Source organism: Lotus japonicus, chromosome 1 (genome assembly GCF_012489685.1).
Source record: "Lotus japonicus ecotype B-129 chromosome 1, LjGifu_v1.2".
Taxonomy (NCBI): Eukaryota; Viridiplantae; Streptophyta; class Magnoliopsida; order Fabales; family Fabaceae; genus Lotus; species Lotus japonicus.
The window spans coordinates 52,812,599-52,834,713 of NC_080041.1; the positions used below are offsets into that span (position 1 = coordinate 52,812,599).

General features: G+C 39.6%; 2 protein-coding genes across 2 annotated transcripts; both read right to left on the reverse strand.

Moving 5' to 3' along the window:
* Positions 1-1,961: 1,961 nt before the first annotated feature.
* LOC130738113 (uncharacterized) lies at positions 1,962-4,586 on the reverse strand. The gene is made up of 4 exons (XM_057590021.1): positions 3,641-4,586; positions 3,228-3,520; positions 2,414-3,077; positions 1,962-2,329 (listed from the first exon to the last, which is right to left on the reverse strand). The coding sequence occupies exons 1-4, from the start codon at positions 4,584-4,586 to the stop codon at positions 1,962-1,964; spliced, it is 2,271 nt and encodes a 756-aa protein (XP_057446004.1).
* A 15,838-nt stretch (positions 4,587-20,424) lies between these two features.
* On the reverse strand, positions 20,425-21,870 carry LOC130738135 (uncharacterized). Its single transcript, XM_057590048.1, has one exon. It carries the CDS (start codon positions 21,868-21,870, stop codon positions 20,425-20,427), a length of 1,446 nt encoding a protein of 481 aa, XP_057446031.1.
* Between the last annotated feature and the right edge of the window lie 245 nt (positions 21,871-22,115).

Consider the following 22,115-nt stretch of genomic DNA (forward strand, 5'->3'; position numbering starts at 1 on the left):
TAAATGAGATATGATAAAGAAATAGGCAAGTAAACTCTTTTCAACTATGGAATTAAAAGTACATAACCATTACCAGTGGAATAAGTTTTCCAGCTTGGATTCCGAACTACCCGATCTCACTAGAGATCCATCTTCATAAATCATGAAGTGAACTTACTCCACGGAGTAAGGATACGGATGCTTGTTTCTAGTTCACTAGAAACCTAATGGATGAATAAGGGGGCGATGGATGATATTCAAAGACACACCCTTGCAGTAACAAGGAGTAGGAAAGTGTTGTCACTACCACTATGGAGAGTGGGAATACAGAGACGCCAAAGGTGGTCATTTTCAGAGATGATCTGAGGAGAAATCAACCATCAAACTCGCGTCTTTCACCTTATCTTTCTCGATCTCTTCTTTCTTCCTCCCACTCTTGCCTGTTCTGGGTTTGTTTATGGTTGGGGGTGGTGGGTCAGTGGGTATAGCCGTAGCAATCAGGAGTCTGTGGCCATAGAGAAGTCCTAAGCCTGAAAAGCAGAATCGCCATGCTTTTTAGAATTTAGTGTTTCTTGTATTTTATTTGTCCACATTTGGAATGACAGCTCATTTGCTACATCTTCATCATCCTTATACGGTTATACCCCACCTTTTCCAAAAGGTGTTAGTAAAATTGTTTCCTTTGGTGATAGACTCCCATTTGATATGCCCAATAAAACAGATGCAGTTTGTTTTTTTTAACTTGTTTTTACTGGTTTCTGTTACTGGTTTTTGTACTCTTTCTTTTGTAATATGGTAATGATAGCTTGGCTTATTAAGAAAAATCAGTGTCGGTGCTCATTTTGTGCGTTTGGATTTTAAGTTGCCAGGCATATTTTACTAGTATTTTTTGTCAATGTGTGTGTGGCAAATAAAATTGCTGGGTTTTTTTCTGGGTTTTTTTTTGTATACCATGAAGAAGATGAAGATCATGAGGGAAGAGATGAAGATGATAGATTTCTAGGTTTTTTAATTAATATTTTATCCTCAAAAATCGTCGTGCAGGTGGTGCAGATAGTAAAAAGGGGGTGAAAATAGCATACTCTGTTATCTTTCAGACGGCTAACTAACGGAAGGGGCATATTTTCACAAATTAATACATGAGGGAGGGAATCTGCTCATTTTAAACATGGGGGAGAGAATGCAAAAAATCGAGATTTCGTGGTTCCGGTCGTTTTGGTACTTTCATTTGCTGATAAAAATTGAGTATTTGGCGACAGAATGTCGAAACTCATTTAAGAGGTCATTTAATTGAGGAAAACGTCTCAGAGACAGTGTAGCTCGATTTACGCAGAAAAACTACTTTTTGTAGTTGACGTCGAATGAAGAAACTCTCTTCTGGAAAAAATCGCAAACGTCGAAACAAATGAAGCATGGCGGATGGAAACTTCGTTGGAAGCTCCAAATAGAAAAACTCTTCATTCAGGGTCTTAATTAAAGTCCCCGAGAAGTTGAAGTCTAGCTTCGACGGACTTCCGGAAGGCAAAACCTAACGTGCGTACAGTCCAGGGTTTCGTATAGGAATAGTGGTCATGGGAAAATTATTCAGAGGTTCTTATTCTCCCTTCAATTCTAAAATTCTCTTAAACAGTGCTCTAGGAGCGGATATAGCCTTTTTCGGACACTCTCGACCTTAGTCGGGTGCGAACACGGCTTGTGCTATCACTCAAAATGACTATAGTGTCATCCTTAAACATGATCTGAACTTAATTATCATATAACTAGTTTTCATGACTTGTAACAAGATCAATACAACGAAAATAAATAAATAAATTAATTAATACAACGAAAATAAATAAATAAATAATCTAGTTATTTAATTCAGGGTCTTACACTTCTTTAACGTCACTAGCTTGACGCCTGTATTGTTTTCACTGATCATCCAAATAGGTCACTGCTGCAGTAGACCTATGCACACCCTCACCTAGGTAAGGCTTCAATCTCTAACCATTCACCACCCAGGTCTTTTTAGTTTCAGGGTCCTCTAACTCAACCGCTCCATAAGGCTTTACATCTTTAACCACAAACATACCTGTCCATTTGGTTTTGAGCTTTCCAGGGAATAACCTCAACCTGGAATTGAATAAGAGTACTTGTTGACCTGGCCTGAAGGTTTTCTTGATGATCTTGCTGTCATTGTATTTTTTCACCTTTTCCTTGTACAGTTTTGAAGATTCATAGGCTTGAAGCCTCATTTCTTCTAACTGATGCAATTGATTCTTCCTATGCTCCCTTGCAAGATTCAAATCAAAGTTTAGAAATTTAAGAGCCGAATAGGCTTTGTGCTCCAATTCAACTGGTAAATGACAAGCTTTGCCATAGACCAATTGAAAAGGGGTTAAGCATATCAGAGACTTGTATGCAGTCTATATTTGAGACCAATCCTTCCTGGAACTTGACACTGTTTTCTCCAGGATCTTCTTAATTTCTCTGTTAGATACCTCCGCTTGTCCATTGATCCGTGGGTGGTAAGGCGATGCTACCTTGTGCTTGATTCCATAATGCTCCAATGCCTTGGCTAGTTCAGAATTGACAAAGTGAGAACCTCCATCACTAATAATCACCCTTGGTGCTCCGAAACGGTTGAAAATATTCTTCTTTAAGAATTTGATTACAGTTTTGCCATCAGCTTTTGGTGTTGCCACTGCTTCCACCCATCTAGAAACATATTCAACAGCTACCAAGATATATTCATTAGAGAATGAGGACAGGAATGGTCCCATGAAATCCATACCCCAACAATCAAAAACTTCGACTTCCAAGATACTTTGCAAGGGCATTTCATTTGTTTTGGTAATGGAACCTGCTCTGTGACATTCATCACATCTTTGTACATGAAAATGAGCATCTTTGAAGAGTGTAGCCCAATAGAAACCAGATTGGAGGACTTTCACAGTTGTCCTCTGCCCATTGTAGTGCCCTCCATAGGCAGAATTATGGAAATGCCACAAAATTTCCTTAGCCTCATTTGAGGCTAGACACCTTCTGTGTATCCCATCAGCTTCTGCTTTGAATAGATAAAGGTCATCCCACACGAATTGAGTGGCATCCCTAAAAAACTTCTTTTGTGATGATAGTTAAATTCATCAGGGATGTTGCCTCCAGCTTTGAAGTTGTCCATATCAGCAAACCATGGCCTTTCCTGAACTAGAAAAAGCTTCTCATCAGGGAATGCATCTGTTATCTCCTTTTCCTTTGTGGTCAGCTACCAGATTTTCCTTTCCGCTCTTGTCTTTGATTTCTAAATCAAATTCCTGCAACAACATAATCCATCTTATCAGTCTTGGTTTAGAATCAGGTTTTGTTAAGAGATACTTGATAGCCGCATGATCAGTATATATGACAACTTTTGAGCCTATCAAGTAACTTCTAAATTTTTCCAATGCAAACACTATTGCTAACAATTCTTCTTCAGTTGTGGCATAATTTATTTGAGGTTCATTTAAAACTTTACTAGCATAGTGAATTGCCTGGAAGATTTTATCTTTTCTTTGTCCTAAAACTGCACCAACGGCATAATCGCTAGCATCACACATAAGTTCAAAGTTAAGTTTCCAGTCAGGAGCAATGATAACAGGAGCAGAAATCAAACTTTGTTTTTATTTTTCAAAAGCTTTTAAACATGCACTATCAAAGAGAAAAGAAGAATCCTTATTCAAGAGATTGCTCATTGGTTTTAAACATGCACTATCAAAGAGAAAAGAAGAATCCTTATTCAAGAGATTGCTCAATGGTTTGGCAATCTTGAAAAAGTCTTTGATGAAGCGTCTGTAAAATCCAGCATGTCCAAGAAAACTTTTTAGGGCTTTGACATTTGTTGGTGGTGGTAGCTTCTCAATAACTTCCACCTTTGCTTTGTCCACTTCAATTCCTCTTGATGAGATTTTGTGCCCAAGGACAATTCCTTCAGTCACCATGAAGTGACATTTCTCCCAATTAAGTACCAGATTGGTTTCCATACACCGCTTCAGTACGATATCCAAATTTTCCAAACACAGATCAAATGAAGCACCAAATACAGAGAAGTCATCCATGAAAACTCCAATGATCGTCTCCACCAAATCTGAGAAGATAGCTAGCATGCATCTCTGAAATGTTGCTGGAGCATTACATAATCCAAATGACATTTTCCTATAAGCAAAAACACCAAAGGGACATGTAAAGGTTGTTTTCTCCTGATCGTCTGGATTGACTGTAATCTGATTGTAGCCGGAGTATCCATCAAGAAAAAAATAGAATGCCTGCCCAGATAATCTCTCCAACATATGATCCATGAAAGACAATGGGAAATGGTCATTTCTAGTGGCCTTGTTCAGCTTTCTGTAATCTATACACATTCTCCAACATGTAACTATTCTGGTTGGAATCAACTCATTCTTGTCATTGGTGATCACAGTCATTCCACCTTTCTTTGGAATAACCTGCACAAGACTCACCCAAGAACTGTCAGAAATAAAATAAATCATACATGCTTTAAGTAATTTCACCACTTCCTTTCTGACTAATTCTTTCATAGTCAGGTTCAATCTTCTTTGAGGCTGTGCTACCGGCTTGAAATCATCTTCCATCATAATTTTGTGTATGCAGTAAGAAGGACTAATGCCTTTGAGATCAGATCAAGTCCAGCCTATAGCTTCCTGATTTTCCTTAAGAACATCAATCAGCTTCTTCTCCTCATGTGGTGATAGAGAACTGCTAATGATCACTAGTTTACCTATTTCACCCTGCAAAAACACATATTTTAAATGAGAGGGTAAAAGTTTCAGCTCCAGCTTATGAACATCCTTCTTTAGATCAGCTTCCTTCTTTATGTTCTCCACTTCCAATTGGTTAGGAGGCACTTCTTTGAGACAATCAAGTTCTCACAGACACTTCCCAATCTCTTTTTCCTCAAAATCATTGAACTGTGAGCATGAACATATGTTAATCAGAGCCATCTCCAAAGGATCAAACGCATGTGGTTTCTTTTCAGCTTTTCTGCACACTTCATCAGTTGTATCAATTTTGAAACATTGTCCTTTGTCATTTGGATGCTGGATAGCCTCATAGAGATCAAATTGAACTTCATCATCCTGGACTCTCACTTTCAGCTTTCCAATGTCCATGTTAATGGCCATTCTTGCTAAATGATTGGAACTTCTTCATCCTTTGTGGTCTGATATGGGCGCACCGATATTATATACAAGTGGGCTGATCAATATAATGTAATATATGGGTCGGGCAACCCATGGTCCGGTCGGACCAAAATCCAAGCTATAAATATCAGACATCACCCAAGTGGTGGGGGATCTAACATTTCACGCATTTTCTCGTTTTGTTCATTCTTTACCGCTTTCAAATTGCTTAGCCTATGCTTGATAGTTCCATACCGGAACATTGCTTAGCCCTTTGGGTAAGTGGTTATTTACGCTAAAGAACAAAATGCCTTGATCTTTCTTTCATTCCCATGCAATTTCCACACTCCCTCACCCGAATTTAGGCCAAGAGTCCATTTGATATCAAGACATTACAAGGTTATGCCTATAGGCTCATGTGAAAAATGCATTTATTCATGCCAATGTACCTATGAGTGCAACCACAAAAGTCTATATAAGGGTCATGCTTTCAATTTTAAAAACCAACAATCATGCAATCAATAACTTTTCTTCAGCCACGCTTAAGCAAATGGATGAAACTTCAATCCAAAACAAGGCAAACCAAGAGACATCCTCCAAATCCAAAATCCATGGAAAGTTCCAAAATAAAATACTCAAAACCAAAACAAGTAACAGAAAGTACCAACATAATACTAAAGTACTAAAAACCAACTAAGTACTGAAATAAAATGACAGAAAATTAAAAATCACTCAGTATGGTGAGCTTTTAGTCAAATGCATCAATCTCCCATGAGGTCATCATCATCTCTAGCTCCAGCATGATGGATATTATCTCCCTTCCCCTCTGTGAAGTGGGGCCTGTCCTCAGGCCAGCATAAATGTGATAAATACTCCTCATAGGATGGCCAAACATAAGGCTGGTCTGGTGTGGAGCGGGAGGAACTCATTGCAGACCTGTATTGCTCAGTAGTAGCTTGGAAGCATGTCATCTGCTGCTGATTTTGAATCCTTTGCTCTGCCTGCACCTCTAACAAACGTGTACCCACTAGCTGGAGTAAGAGTATGTCCTCGGATCGTTGTACTTGGTCCTCAGTTTGTTGTGCTTGTATCTCAGACCATGTCTCTTGTATGTGTTGCAGCTTAGATAAAATCTGATCCATTTGGGATGACTGTGGCTCATGAGTTGGTAGAACTTGTTCTGGCTGTTCTGGTTGTGCTTCACGAAGTTTTCTAGAAAATTCTGCTTTGGCTGTATCCAAATCATTCTCTTTGCAATTCTATTGGATATAGGCTGCAGTGATTCGGTATTGGAGTGGTAGCTCATTGTCAGCATTCATTGGTACATCGTGTAACATGAGAAGAAGGCCACATGTTGGTAAACAAGAAATTCATCCAGATGAGAGGAAGTTGTTTCAGGCAGGCTCTGTATATCCCACCCTTCATTTTATTTGTATCAAGTCCTTGGATGCAGCGCTTCTTCCTCACTGCATCTTTGGAGAATCCATTTAGATGATTCATGCCTTTAAGTGCCTGTGTTTGGTACTCACACAAATCGTCTTCATCATCGGTGTTTGGGTCCCATGGATTTCCTAGACAATTATTGATTGTATCCTTATCATAATTCACTTGGATTCCATTCACCCAAGACTTCCTTTGCTCTTTAGCCTCTTCAGAAAAAAGAGAATTGGCATAAAATTGTCGAACTACCTCATGATTGAAGTATCGAGGTGGTTTAGCCAACTTCATCCACCCTATGTCTTCTAGCTCCTTTTGAAACTCTGGGAACTCATTTGGTCCAAGTTCCACCCTTCTCTCCTGAATGAAACGAAGATTTCATAATCTAGCATAGTGCACAGTGTCGCGTCCCCCTTCCATGAGTGACGAACTCGCCCAACTCCTATCACTTAAGAGCGAGTGACGCAACCTTTTTTTTTTCTCTTACCGATTCTATCTTGGTAGTATTTTTCTCTCATTGTTCTTTGGGATCACTTAGGTAGAGTACTACCCCTGAGTTCCCTTTACTCACAGGTAATCAACCTCCTACCCTAACGATGCAAATGATTAACGAAACAAACAAGCATAACATAACATAGTCACATAACATAGTCATAGGGTGGACAAGTCCACCTGCAACCACAACCACACAGATAATTGTCTAGTGAGGACACAAGTCCTCCTAATGCATATAACAAGTCATAATACAACACAATAGAAATGGTGATCATGAGATCATCGGACCATCAGCTTCATCCCCTCATTTCCTCCTCCTCGGGGTCTTCCTCCATCTCATCCTCCTCCTCCACAACATGCACTGGCTTCGGCACTGGATCTGGCACTGACTATCTGGCTCTTGAAGCTCTACCTCTCTGAAATCTCTTACGGTACACCCTGGCGTCCCTCGAGAACCTGGGCGACCCAACCCGCTTGCGGGCCATCACCCTGAAACATGGTACGCTCCTCCTGGGTGGAGGTGATCCTACAGACTCTTGGGCCTGTGGTCCAACATTGGGAGATGGACTTATCTCCCTGACGGGTACAGCTGGTATGGGCTCTTCTGGCTCCACGGGTACATCTACTGGTGGAGTCGGCAGCTGAGGGTTGCTTGAAGTGATCAGACTAACCCTAGGTAGGTAGGAAGAATGAAAATGACATCGCGAGAGTCAGTGGAAAGCCAATGTGACCTGCACTCGGTTCCCTGCACCATAAAACAGTTAGGCCATGGTATGAGCAGTTGCCAGTGTTAGGATCCATGAGCCAGCTAGAGCGTGCTGGGAAGTCAGTGTGGACTGCGATGACTGGAGGGAGACTCATCTAAGCACCTGTTATCTGCTTATATGAAAAATAAGTGCAAGGGTGAGTCAAACTCAACTTTGTACATATTACACATCATACGAAACAAAATAAGTGCAAGGGTGAGTCAACCGCAACTTCAAATTGACTTCTCTCACTACTTCTTAGGAAATAGTGAGTTCATCGCCAACATTTTTATTTTATTCCTTTATCATGTGATGAGTATGTTTTAAGGGTCCGAAGCCTTAGCTTCGTTATCTTCGGAAAGTCATCTCGGGAACATGGACACTCCTGACAGTCCACTCTTTACCGGACAATGATCGCTCAGTAGCTCACAGACAGAAATACACGACTACCCGGTCCCTGTTACTTCATATTAGGTCGGCCTTTCCTGGGACCCTACCGGTAGCTAATAGAGAGGTGGGGCCATCTTGTAGATCCCGTGTCAATTCATCTCTGAAAATGACCACCTTTGTCCCATTTTTACTCCGACTTTGCTTTTTAATTCAAAAATTCTTGATCTTGCCTAGTGCCTTTGAGATTAGTTGTTGCTAAAGGCCTTGTTTATCGTTATTCCAAATATGTTTCAAAAAACATCGGCTTTGAGTTTTCGGGCAATTTTATTGGACCAAAAGCCCCTATTCTAGTTTTAGCTCCCTTAATTTTTCCGAGTGTTTCCCTACTCTATGTATCACCTAAGAATACCTAGGAATTTAATTAGATCGAAGAAAAAGTTCAGAAACCCTATTTTTGGTAGTGGCCGAGACTTGTGGGTATGGTACCGTGTCCAAAAATAATTTTTTTGTCTGTATGGCCTGAGCTATAGCGTAGCTCTTTCTGTTGTTGAAATTTTGGCTTTGGTTTCGTGTCATTCCGAGTTCTGTAGCTCGAGTTATGCACATTTTAGCGAACAAAGGTCCTGTTGTCCATTCGTGCCTAATTGCCGAACTCTAAAGCTTCAAAAGCTTTTTTTCGGGTTTTGTTTAGCGTTAATAGTTTATATTGTTTTGTAGTGACTAAGCAATGATCCTTTGCTTAGGGTTTGGAATGAGTTGAGCCGACGGGAGAGATTTTGGAGCAAGCGGTGAGGTTTCACAACGGAGGAGGACGCTCCAGGGAACTTGCTGAGTTCAGGGACTTAATTTTGGATCAGACTGTGACGTTAAGCTTGGATGGAGAAATAAAAGGTAAGGGTAACTCGGTTTAGAGTGTCTTGCATGCTTTAACTGCACTGCTTGCGTGTGAAATGATGGTGTTTAGCTTGATTGGCGTTTGATTGAAATATTGGTATGCTTGCAATGTTGTATGCTTGCTTATGTTGACTGTTTCTGAGGCTTGTGCCAAATGTTTTCTGAGGCTTTGGCCATTGTTAAACAATAGAGACGTGCGTCTCCGTTTTTTGGGGCTTCGACCATTGGTTATTGTTGATACTCTGACTGTTGGTATGTTGGAATATTGACTTGATGCGTAGTATGCATTGAATTGACTTATGCTAGTTGATAACATGAATAACATGTGGTTTGAATTACCCAAGTGGCGATGAGGAGGTGTGGTCCTATCATTGTCCCCGTCTTGTGTGACGTTATAAGTGGCGATGAGGAGGTGTGATCCTATCATTGTCCCGTCTTGTGAGACTCTATAAGTGGCGATGCAGAGGTGTAGTCCTATCATTGTCCCGTATTGTGAGACGCTATAAGCGACGATCAGGAGGTATGGTCCTATGATTGTCCCGTCTTGTGAGACGTTATAAGCGGCGATCATGAAGTGTGGTCCTATGATTGTCCCGCCCGTGTGACGATGTGAAAGTGGCGATGAGAAGGTGTGGTCTTATCATTGTCCCTTCTTTCGAGACGTTATTGATTGATCTATATTGTTGGGGTTATTGTCATATATGATTTGATTCTAAATTGTTGAGGTTGTTGATATCTGAGTTAATCTATGTTGTTGAGGTTGTTGATATCTGATTTGATTCTATATTGTTGAGATTGTTGATATTTGATTTGATGTTATATTGTTGAGGTTGTTGATATCTGATTTGATGTTATACTGTTGAGGTTGTTGATATCTGATTTGATGTTATATTGTTGAGGTTGTTGATATCTGACTTGATGTTATATTGTTGAGGTTGTTGATATCTGATTTCATGTTATACTGTTGTGGTTGTCGATATCTGATTTGATGTTATATTGTTGGGGTTATTGTTATCTGATTTAAGTCTAGGTTGTTAAGGTGGTTGTTATCTGAGTTAATATATCTTGTTAAGTTGTGGATATTTGAGTTAATATATGTTGTTAAGTAGTGGATATATGAGTTAATGTATGTTGTTTAGGTGTGGATATATGAGTTAACATATGTTGTTAAGTTGTTGACATTTGATTTAATTCCACGTGATTGGTTTTGTTGATATATGATTTAAATTCATAATTGATAGGATGAGTTGCCATCTAACTTGAGTTAAGTTGCTAGTTTATTTACCATGCTATGTAATTAAATTCAAATAGAATGTTTTCTCCTTTATATGTGGTAATTGCATGGAGTTAACCCTTTTTGTTTGCTACTTGTTGTTTGGGCGCTTAACGCTATTAGGCGATGAAGAGCCTTCCGACGACACTTAGCCATGCATGAGATGAAGAAGGGATAGTAAGCGGCGAAGCACATATGGAAGGAGCTGTTTGGTCTTCCTTTTAGTAGTTTACGTTTGAGTCTTCTTCCTCTTCTGAAACTCTATTACTAAAACCCTGTTCGCCACTGTTTAAGTGTGCGTACTTATTTTGGAACCCTACTTATGTCGTTGTGAGTTACTATAATTATATGTCGATAACAGGATTTTTAATTAAGGCTATGTTATGTTTCAAACCTTATGGTTGAAGTGTTTAGTTGTTTTTCAAGAAAAAAAAATATCCTTGCTTTTTAGGATTGCAAAATAGTCCTTAGACTTTGATAGGTTTCTAATGTGATTCCTCTGTTGAGAAATTGGGCCGTTACAAGAAGCGCTTCCTAGGAGGCAACCCAATCTTCGGTTAGATTTTACAGTTTTTAACTAGTGTTAGTAAGTAATATGGTAATCCTGTGAAGTTTCAATCAAATGTGTGCTTTCATGTGCTTCACAGTTTTTTATTACCATATTAAGCATGTTTAAGGGCCTAGGAGTCAATGATTTGATGAAAATGCAAAAATAATGTGAAAGAACTTAACTGAGATTTGGATTCTGTAGCATTTCTGTAAAAGCTCTGCATTTTAATGTTGTAACAGTTCCAAATGGTGTTTTCATATGTGTATGAATACTTGGATTGCATGAAATTAGTGTTTGGCCAATTTTGGGGAAGTCGGTTGTGAGTTCCTCGTGAAAAACCAGTCCTCCTTAACCATTTTCTGCATTCATAATGAAAAAAAAAGAATCTCGATCCTTTGAACAAGCTCAAATGTGTGTTTTGATGTCACTTAGTAAGTGTAAGATAGTTACATACTCATTGGGTAAGTTTTGAAGTCATTTGGTGCTTCGGTTCATGATTTAGCATTTTTTTCTCTTTTGGGACTCGAGAAATGATTTTGAGAAGCTATGATTAAATGTGAGTTTTACGGCTTTCAACAAGCTTTAAATGTTGTTTTGAAATGTTCTTGAGGCCTAACATGAGAAGAGATTGAGATTTGAAAGATTTGAGACACTTGGTTGTGTTATTGGTAAAAATTGGATTTGAATGAAACCTAAGTTGACTTGTGTGCTAAATGTGTTTAATTTGTCAATTTTAAGCTTGGCACAAGTTTCTTAGAACATTTGCATATGTTTGGAATGATTGACATGTGATGGAAGTAGCCGTATCAAAAATTGGCTTGTTGAGTTATGAAAAGTGCATAAAACTTGTTTGTTTTTGGAAACTTTAGCTTGTGATATTTGATGAATGAAGCTTGGATGTCAAATTTTAAAGCTGAGTCATGATTCAAATGATATTTGAATGTCAATGGATCAATTGGTATAGTTTGGAAATCTAGAACTCAGAATTCAGCCTACTCATGTGTGATCTTTAGAAGTTTTGAGTTCTTATGAAAAAGCCAATTAGATGATTGAATCTTAATCTTTTTAATTGATGATTGGGTTTGAAATTAGGAAGAACAAGTTTAAATAAGTGTCTTTTGTTTAGTGATAAAGAGAAAGTGAGTGAACGTGAGGAGGTGAGGAACTTTTGGAAAAAAAGTTAAAGTTTGCTGCTAAAATTCTGCAGGTGAATAACTTGTTAGATTTGCGCTAAGCGCATCTTATCAGCTTAAACACTTCACGTCTCTTCACTTCTTTCTTTCTTCACTTTCTTTTTCTTTCTTCTTCTCCCTTAAACTCATGCACATATCTCTCTCACACACACTTAAATCTCCTTCCTCTTGGTCCATCACGCTCACAGTACTCCTCTCTTCTCCATTATCACGTTTTTAATCTCCTCTCCACCATGTGAGTTCATTTTTATCTTCTTCTTCCTATCTTCTCCATGAACTCGAACCCTAGGCTAGAAAATTTGAGGATTTTTGAAATTTCTTGTTCCTGGGTCATTATGATTGGGTTTTCATGCTTGATTTGAAGAAACTTGAGTGTAATGATGTGATTGGTGATTATGTTGAATTGATTTGTGGTCATGACTTAAGCATGTAAATTTCCAAGAGAAGAACAGTATAAATTGTTGTGCTTGCAAGTTGTTCGATGAAATGTTTTGAATATTGTTGGAACCCATGCTTGATTATTCTTGTCTGATCTTATCAATAAATGTCAAGGGAGGTATAAATACTATTTTGGTTCCTTGTCATGTGTGTTGGAGGTTTATATTCATTGGGCATGACAGAGTTCTTCCAAAATTGTTTTTTTTTTCAAACTGTTTTGCAAGCAAATACACAATGAAATTTAATAAATTACTTGTTGTACATGTTTGATGAACTCTTCAACTAATTTCTCTGGCTCTTGGGTATTGGAACTTCTACTTGATCTACAGCTCTAAATAAAATACACGTGGTGTAAATCGAAACAAAGCATCATCTTCAAGAGTAAATGAGGGTACAAGTTCAGAGTTTGAAGTGGAGATGGAACGACAAAGCCGGCCATAGTGCATGAGCTAGGTGTGAAACAAAATTTGACACTAGCAAATTCAAATCTTCTGTGACAGCTGTGCGCTATGCCATATTACGAAATCTTCGTTTCATTCAGGAGAGAAGGGAGGAACTTGGACCAAATGAGTTCCCAGAGTTTCAAAAAGAGCTAGAAGAGAGAGGGTGGATGAAGTTGGCTAAGCCACCTCGATACTTCAATCATGAGTTAGTTCGACAATTTTATGCGAATTCCCTTTTTTCTGATGAGGCTAAAGAGCAAAGGAAGTCTTGGGTGAATGGAATCTAGGTGAATTATGATAAGGATACAATTAATAATTGTCTAGGAAATCCATGGGACCCAAATACCGATGATGAAGACGATTTGTGTGAGTACCAAACACAGGCACTTAAAGGCATGGATCATCTAAATGGATTCTCCAAAGATGCAGTGAGGAAGAAGCTCTGCATCCAAGGACTTGATACAAATATAATGAAGGGTGGGATTTACAGAGCCTGCCTGAAACAACTTCCTCTCATATGGATGAATTTCTTGTTTACCAACATGTGGCCTACTTCTCATGTTACACGATGTACCAATGAATGCTGCCAATGAGCTACCACTCCAATACCCAATCATTGCAGCCTATATCCAATATAATTGCAATGAGCTCACCATACTTAGTGATTTTAAATTTTCTGTCATTTAATTTCAGTACTTAGTTGGTTTTGAGTACTTTAGTTTATGTTGGTACTTTCTGTTACTTGTTTTGGTTTTAAGTATTTTATTTTGGAATTTTCCATGGATTTTGGATTTGGAGGATGTCTCTTGGTTTGCCTTGTTTTAGATTGAAGTTTCATCCATTTGCTTAAGCATGGCTGAAGAAAAGTTATTGATTGCATGATTGTTGGTTTTTATAATTGAAAGCATGACCTTTATATAGACTATTATGGTTGCACATATAGGTACTTTGGCATGAATAAATGCATTTTTCACATGAGTCCATAGGCATAACCTTGTAATGTCTTGATATCAAAGGGACTCTTGGCCTAAAGTCGGGTGAGGGAGTGTGACCAAACACTAGTGAGATGAGAGAAAGAGAGAATCATCATTGTTTTACCAAGTTTGACTTGCTTGAGTCTCTAATTGTGGAAATTGCATGGGAATGAAAGAAAGATTAAGGCATTTTGTTCTTTAGTGTAAATAACCACTTAGCCAAATAAGCTTACCCTTGATTAGGAATTCCATTTGCACCCCTTTTGAGCTTAAATTAAAATTTTGTTGTTCTTTGAATATGATCCTAAAGCCTAAAAAGAAAATCAATGTCTCTTCCTTACTTTCATAGTTAAGAGAGCATGAATGATTGGATTGTATAATTGTGCAAGTTGGGGGGAGTGAGGATTTGCTATTCCCTTTGTTCAATGAAAATATCAACTTCTCAATCTAACAATGTGTAAATTCAATGAAAAAGAAGAAAAAAAAAACAAAACAAAAAGAAAGATTGAGAAGTTGAAAAGGAATGAAAGGGTTGAGGTGTGTTACAAATTATAAAGAAATGGTGACAAAAGTGAGTTGGTTAAAGAGAGAGTGGAAAGTTATTGGTTGTAATACATGTCATTTTATGCTCTCTTGGCTAGAAAGTGTTTGAATATTCAGAAAAACCAATGTCTTTTGAAACCAGGCTCCATTACAACCCTAAAAAGACCTTTGTGATTCTTGATTAACCACACAATTTGATGATTACTCCGACAGGTAACAAGTTTGATTTGTGTGATTCATTGATAGATTTGAGTGAAACACTTGCCCTTTGTGTATTCTTTAAACTTATATGCAAAATGTACAGAAGTTCCCATTGATTGAAAACACATTTGATAGTGTGAGACTCATCATGGATTGTATAAATTTTCATTGTCATACTTATCTTTTGTGGGCATCACATTGTTTGATGGGAAGTGAAAAAGTTGGAAATCATGCAAGGTCCGAGGTTTTTGAATTTTAACTGTTCATAGCCAATGCTTTTAGCAAATCTTTGTACATATCCTTTTTTGTGGATTGATACCTTTTGTGTGAGGGCAAACAAAGTTCTAAGTTGGGGGGAGTTGATAAGTGCCAATTTTAACTAGTTTTCCATTGTTATTAAGGCACCTATCTATGTGATTTATGGAAAATTTCTATCAAAGTTACTCTCCTTTACTAAGAATTTATAGATTAGTGAATTTAATTCCAATCTCAACTTTTGTTATATGAATGATGATTTAAGGAATAAATGCAAGAAAGATTTTGTGCCAAAAGAGCTCATCTTATTCCAAAAGGTGCTCAGCTGATTTATGGTGCTACATAATCTTTTAGAGCAAGAAATCCACTCCTGTAAGGTTGATACAGAAATAAATGGTCCGGTTTAGTATACTAAATTCAATTATTTTCCAGTTTTTTATATCTTAACAGAAATGAAAAAAAATACTTAAAGATCTAACTATTTTTTTTGAAACTTAAATATCTAACTATTTAAAATAATAAATTGAGCTTAATAGTTAAGGGTTGATAAATTTTGTTAGAGTTAGAAGATAAATCTAATGTGAGTACAAAATAAAGTTGAAGAGTTAATGAGAAAAAGAAACTAATCTTGTTCAGGTTTTTTTTATTTGGATCCGGAAAAAGCATAAAATTTATCATACCTTTAGTAGTTAAATTAGGACTTTAAATAAAAAATGAAATAATTTACAAATTAATAGCAGAAGTTAAGAATAAAAATAACGACTGACGTTTAATAATTTTAATCAGTATCAATATATTTATGAATATTAATAAACGAAACCAAAAATAAAGAAATTCCAAGTATAAAGAAATAAACAAAATGCAATAAAGATTAAAGATAGCTGGACATTGGAAAATTCGAATATAAAAATTTGAAATAGACCGCCATAATCCAATAGCCAAATGAGCGTTTCAATTGAAGAAAAAAAAAACATGGCCACCAGATTCAAAAAGGACAATAAACATAGGGGAAATTGAAATTCAAAACATAATCCAAAATTTGAAATACATAAAAAAACAGGAAAATAACATCAAAATCAAATTTCTTCATATATTCTCCTTCTTCACAACTTTAGTTGCTTCTAACCGTCATTAGATGATCCAAGGGCATCAACATATGGGGGAGAAGGACATTTAGTTGGAGGGAAACCCTGGCTATTCAAAAAAACAAAATCCAATTTACTTTTGGAGTTCCATTAGTTTGACAATCACTTTCAAAAACAACTCCATCAGATAGTTTTTGATATAAGAAAAGAAAGAGTTAGACTAAAAGTCTTTTTTTTTTTTGACTGTCAACTGTAAACTTGCATTAATTAGGAAGGGACATAATGTCCTTGAGCACATAGTGCTGAATACAAAAGGGGGTACTGCCCAGCCAAGTCCTATCAGCATTTGACAATGCGAAACGAGACAACTCATGAGCAACAGTGTTCGCATTCCTACTAACATGAACAATAGAAAAAGATACAAAACTAGAGAGCAAGCTATCTAAATTATCTAAAACTAAACCATGATAAGACCCATGTCTAGTTCTTTGCATAACAGCATCCACCATACGTTTACAATCAGACTCTAAGACAATTGTTGAAAAGCCACGATCAAGAGCAAAGGACATTCCAAATCTGATTGCACACACCTCTGCATATTCTGGACCCAAGTCAGCACACAAGGCGTTTGTAGCAGCTGCTACCACATTACCAAACGAGTTCCTCACCACCGCAGACAACCCCCAGTCGGAGCCAGCCCCAGACGCGTCGACATTAACTTTCAGAACACCATGTGGCGGAGCACTCCAAAGCTGCCTGGACCGAGGAGCCGCCTCTGGAGCAGAAGTTCGAGCCAGCCGTTGAGTTTCCTGAAATTCCAGAAGGCTATTCACCGCCTGTAACGCCACCATTTGCTCCGAGCTTTCCTTACCCTCAAAACAGAGTATATTACGGGCCTTCCATATATGATAGCAAATAGAGACAAACAATTCTCCCACGTTTCTTGGTGCAGACGTTATCATCTCACGACCCCATACACTCAAAGGTAACTCAACCACATCTGGCCAAGAAAATCCCAATGGTGATGCAAACCAGACCTTCCTAGACCAAGGACAATCTCGCAGCGCATGCTCCACAGACTCCACCACACTATCACACCTGGGGCAAAACATAGGACATCTGACACCCTTATTCCATAGGCGCTGGCGGGTCGGTACAATCCCTTTCAAAATTTTCCACATAAAATGACCAAAACGAGGCACCACCTGCAACTTCCATAGCTGCGTCCAAACAGGATCAGAAGCTGCTTCTGATGTAGATTCACCTGCTTGCTCTCCCCAGGATCGAATACAGTGTTACGCTGACTTCACAGAGAAAAAACCCGTCGCCGAGTCAGCCCACACAAGCTGATCGACAGCAGCTCTGTTGGCTAGAGGAATTTGTTTAATCTGTGCAGCCTCGAATGGTAAGAATAGTTGTTGTACCAAGTCACTCCTCCAAGAGTTGGAGGAAGAATCAATCAGTTCAAAAACATGAGAAATATCACAGTCCATTGGTTTGGGGGACCAAATCTTGAAACCTTGCTGATTTGGGAGCCAATTGTCACTCCAAATGCGGACCTCCATGCCACTACCAATTCTCCAGTAAGAGCCTTTGCGAACTACCCAGGCAGCTTGTTGAATGCTACGCCATGTGTAGCTAGGCATGGAGCCCAAAGGCGCATCCAGGAAGTTAGAATGAGGGAAGTATCTTGCTTTCATAACCTGGCTTACTAAAATGTCCTTGTTTGAAGCTAGCCGCCAGCCTTGCTTAGCTAGAAGAGCGTCGTTAAAAGCCTTGAAATTCCAGAATCCCATTCCTCCATCTTTCTTGGGTTGGCATAAGGAGTTTCACTTAATCCAATGAATCTTCCTCTCTCCCTGCTTACTACCCCACCAAAACCTGCTTATCATGCTCTCAATATGTTGACATAAGCTCAATGGAAGAGAGAAACAACTCATGATATATGTTGGGATTGCTTGAGTAACCGACTTGATCAAAATCTCTCTACCTGATAATGTCAAAGACTTCTCTTTCCATCCTTTTAGCTTTTTCCAAACTCTCTCCTGCACAAAGTTGAAAACCTGAGTCTTTGACCTCCCCACAAAAGCTGGCAACCCAAGATACTTAGACTGAACCTCTACTGCCTTAACCTGCAATCTTTCCTGAATGGCATACTTACTCTCTTCTGAAACATTTCGGCTATAAGAGATTTCAGACTTGTCTAAGTTCACAAGTTGACCAGATATCTGTTGGTAATCATTCAGGACCTGGTTCACAACCTCCACTTCATTCCCAGTTGCCCGGAAAAATAAAATGCTGTCATCAGCAAAGAATAAATGTGATATCTCCGGGGCTTGACTTGCTATGCGAATACCATGAATTTTCTGGTTGTCTTGAGCCTTCAAGAGTAAACCAGAGAGCACCTCTGCACATAAAATAAATAGATAAGGAGATAAATGATCACCTTGACGTAAGCCTCTAGTGGATCTGAAAGGGGCTCCCGGTTTGCCATTCAAGAGGATAGAAAAACTAGCAGTAGACACACAATTCATAATCAAGTCAGTCATCCTTTGAGGGAAACCCATGGAAGTTAGAACCAACCGAAGGAAAGCCCACTCAATTCTGTCATACGCCTTCGCCATATCAAGTTTAAGCCCCACATATCCATCCTTACCCGCTGCCCGTTTGCGCATGTAATGAAAGGAGTCAAAAGCAAGTAAGGCATTATCTGTTATTAGTCTCCTAGGGACAAAGGCGCTTTGGAAAGGTCCCACCACCGAAGGCAGCATACATTTCATACGGTTCGCCACCGTCTTCGTGATTAACTTAAAGATCACATTACAAAGAGATATGGGCCGGAACTCCTTTGTATGCTGAGGTTTTTTGACCTTTGGAATAAGACATAAAAAAGTATGATTCAACCTTTCTGGGCTAGCTCCCCCATTTAGCACCTCCAACACTACTGTAGTGATTTCATCCCCAATGATTGGCCAAAATTTCTGATAAAATAATGCCGGCAAACCATCCGGACCCGGTGCCGCTGTTGGTTTCATTTGTTGTAATGCCTCATAGACCTCTGTATGGGTGTAGTCACCATCCAGCACCCCATACATAGCTTCAGATACTCTGCCACGCACCACCTCACAAATCCTTTCTTGTAGCCGCGGGTTACTTGTAGCAAATAGGTTCTGAAAAAAACTTGCCATAACCGTGGCTATCTCCTCCTCCCTTTCAAAACAAATACCCGCATCATCATGGATTGAGTCTACCCAATTCCGCTCCTTCCGCTGCGAAGCCTTTTGATGGAAGAATTTTGAATTTTTATCTCCGTGTTGTAACCACATAGCTCTTGATCTTTGTGACCACCAAATTTCCTCACTCTGCAATAAATCATCTAGTTTATCTTCCAGGGCTTTCATACTACCCAGCACACCATCTTCATGGACTCTCTCTTGCAGCTCGTTGAGTTTCTCCTTGGTTTCTTTTATTTCCACTGGAACATTCCCAAATCTGTTCTTTGCCGATCGTTTTAACCCTACTAAGCAAGAAGTAGCTTTTGAATACGGGTCAGCCTCACCACCAGTCCACAAGCCAGAAAACACTTCTTGACAACTTTCATCTCTTAACCAGCATTCTTCAAATCTGATGACCCGGCCATGGCCAACCCTCATTCGCTGTCTAGGATTCGTATCAATGAGGAGGGGGAGGTGATCAGAAGCAAAATGCGAAAGGTGAATATTCTTAGCCTGTGGAAAAAAATCCAGCCACGTGGGGGACACAAGGCATCTATCCAGGCGTGCCATTATTAACTCAACACCCTCTTGATTATTCCGCCATGCATACTTATTACCTTCAAAGCCCATATCACTCAAATTGCACCGATGGAGAGTTTCCTGAAACAATTCAAGGGAATTAAAATTGGGCATAGCACCTCCATACTTCTCATCCTCTCTTAGAATTAAGTTGAAATCTCCAAACACCATCCAAGCAGGTTGGGGATGCAAACCAGCTAAGGTATTAAGCAAGTCACAAGTAAGACGTTTCCTATGATGTTCTGGAAATCCGTAAATACCAGTAGCACGGTAAGTCACTCCACCATCCTCCTTGGAAATAAGGTAATCAATATGGTTATTAGAAGTAGATAACAAGGTGACATCCACCTCATTTTTCCATAGCAGAGCCAATCCACCAGCTCTCCTGTTTCCATCCCCTTCACAACTTACTGAAATAACATTTGTCAAACCTGTTGAGCCACGCATACGATTCATTTCATGGTCCTTTCTTTTTGTTTCCATCAAGAAAAGACAAGTGGGATCTTGAACTCTACAGAGCTCTTTCAGAGCTCGAACTGTGCGCCGGTTCCCAAGCCCGCGACAGTTCCATGATAATGTTTTCATGGCTGTCGGCGGGGCTGGTTACCAGCCTCCACCGTTGGCAATACACATTGTTTTTTCTCTACTGGAAACTCAGAAATTTGGGTCGGCATCATCTCTGAGTCTTCCATTTGTCGTTTGTTACTCTCCTTTATCACAACCTTATGCTCCTTTGAGTCATTGGAGGGTACTTCTCTACCCAGTTTTTTGAAACGGCGTAGAGAATGCTGAGGTATCGGATTATCTTCACTGAGCTCACTTTGTGGGTCAGGTTGCACTGTAGAAAAATGTAGGGGCTCATCAGCTACCTTGTTGTGTGAAGCAAGAATTTTCGTGGGACCCTCAACAGTGGTCAACGGTTCCTTAAGTATGCGCATGTTGTTCTCTCCATTCTTCTTATGCGTGCCACCTGCCTCCAAATCACATGATGATCCCCCACAATTTCCACCAACTGACAGCAGTTTGTTTTTCTCCAACCGACTCAGGTTTTCAAGGTCTGAACCTCCACGTTCACCCAACGTGGGTGTAGGTGGAGAGGGCTCGGTAACCGTTACATTTTCAGTAACCGGCACCGCCCCACTAGGGGAACTTCCACCGCCTCTCCCCGCCACAGACAATCGAGCAAAACGCTCGAGAATTTCTGGTGCAACATCACGATTCACTGTCCGTTCTCCTCGAGTCCCATGCCTCGCCCCTGTAGCAGCATCAGATTTCTTCAAAAACCTGCGACCAGACATGGAAACTCTCAAGCGTGGCCCGTACTTCCTCTGCACAAGGTCATGAGGCTCCCCATCATTATTCAATGGACAAAATTGGTCACCATGTCCAATCCGGCCACATATAAAACAGAATTGTGGCAACTTTTCATACTTGAAATCGATCCAGAACACTCCGTCCTTGTGGCTACCACCGTTTATTCCTGACAGCAGCGGCTTCATAACATTCATCTCCACGAGGACCTTGACAATGACACGCTTATCTGGAAGCTCGAACAAGTCAACATCCAAAACTTCACCAATGACAGAACCCACCTTCGTGCCCATTTTCAGAGTACGACAATGGAGGGGTAAACCCCATAGTTGCACCCAAATCGCAACTGAGTTGAAAGCCATATCAACTGGCTCAACATGTCGGTTCCAGGGCTGTATGAGCAACCATGAATTCCGGAATACCCATGGCGAGCCTTGCAGAATACGCTTTGCGTCTTTCTCCTCATCAAGGTGGAACAGGAAGACCTTGCTATTAATTTCTTCAACCCTAAAGCCTCTAGGGTTGCACCATATATTGCCTAAAGCACTCTGGAGAGATCCTCTATGGATAGGCTTGTCAGTAAGAAAGCGCCCCACCAGGCAGTTCACATAATCTCCCAGTGCCTCAGCCACATCTGCATCATCAAACACGATAAGAGAAGCATCCCTCTCTTCTTCCACACAGTCCTCCTCCACGGGGGAAGTAATCAAACTCATCGACAGAACAGCACGAGACCCTCGGAATAGAACACACTAGGTTTAGGATTGAAAGCACGATGAAACACGGACGAGATCGCTATCCACCTATGACTCTCCCAGGAAACCCTAGCAGAGGTTCAAGGCCAAGGATTTAGACTAAAAGTCTTCGACACTGTAGTATACATAACTGAAATAGGGAGGATACCTAACCTTAGTCTTAGCCTTATTAACAACCTTCCTAACAATAGCAATAGGAAAACTAA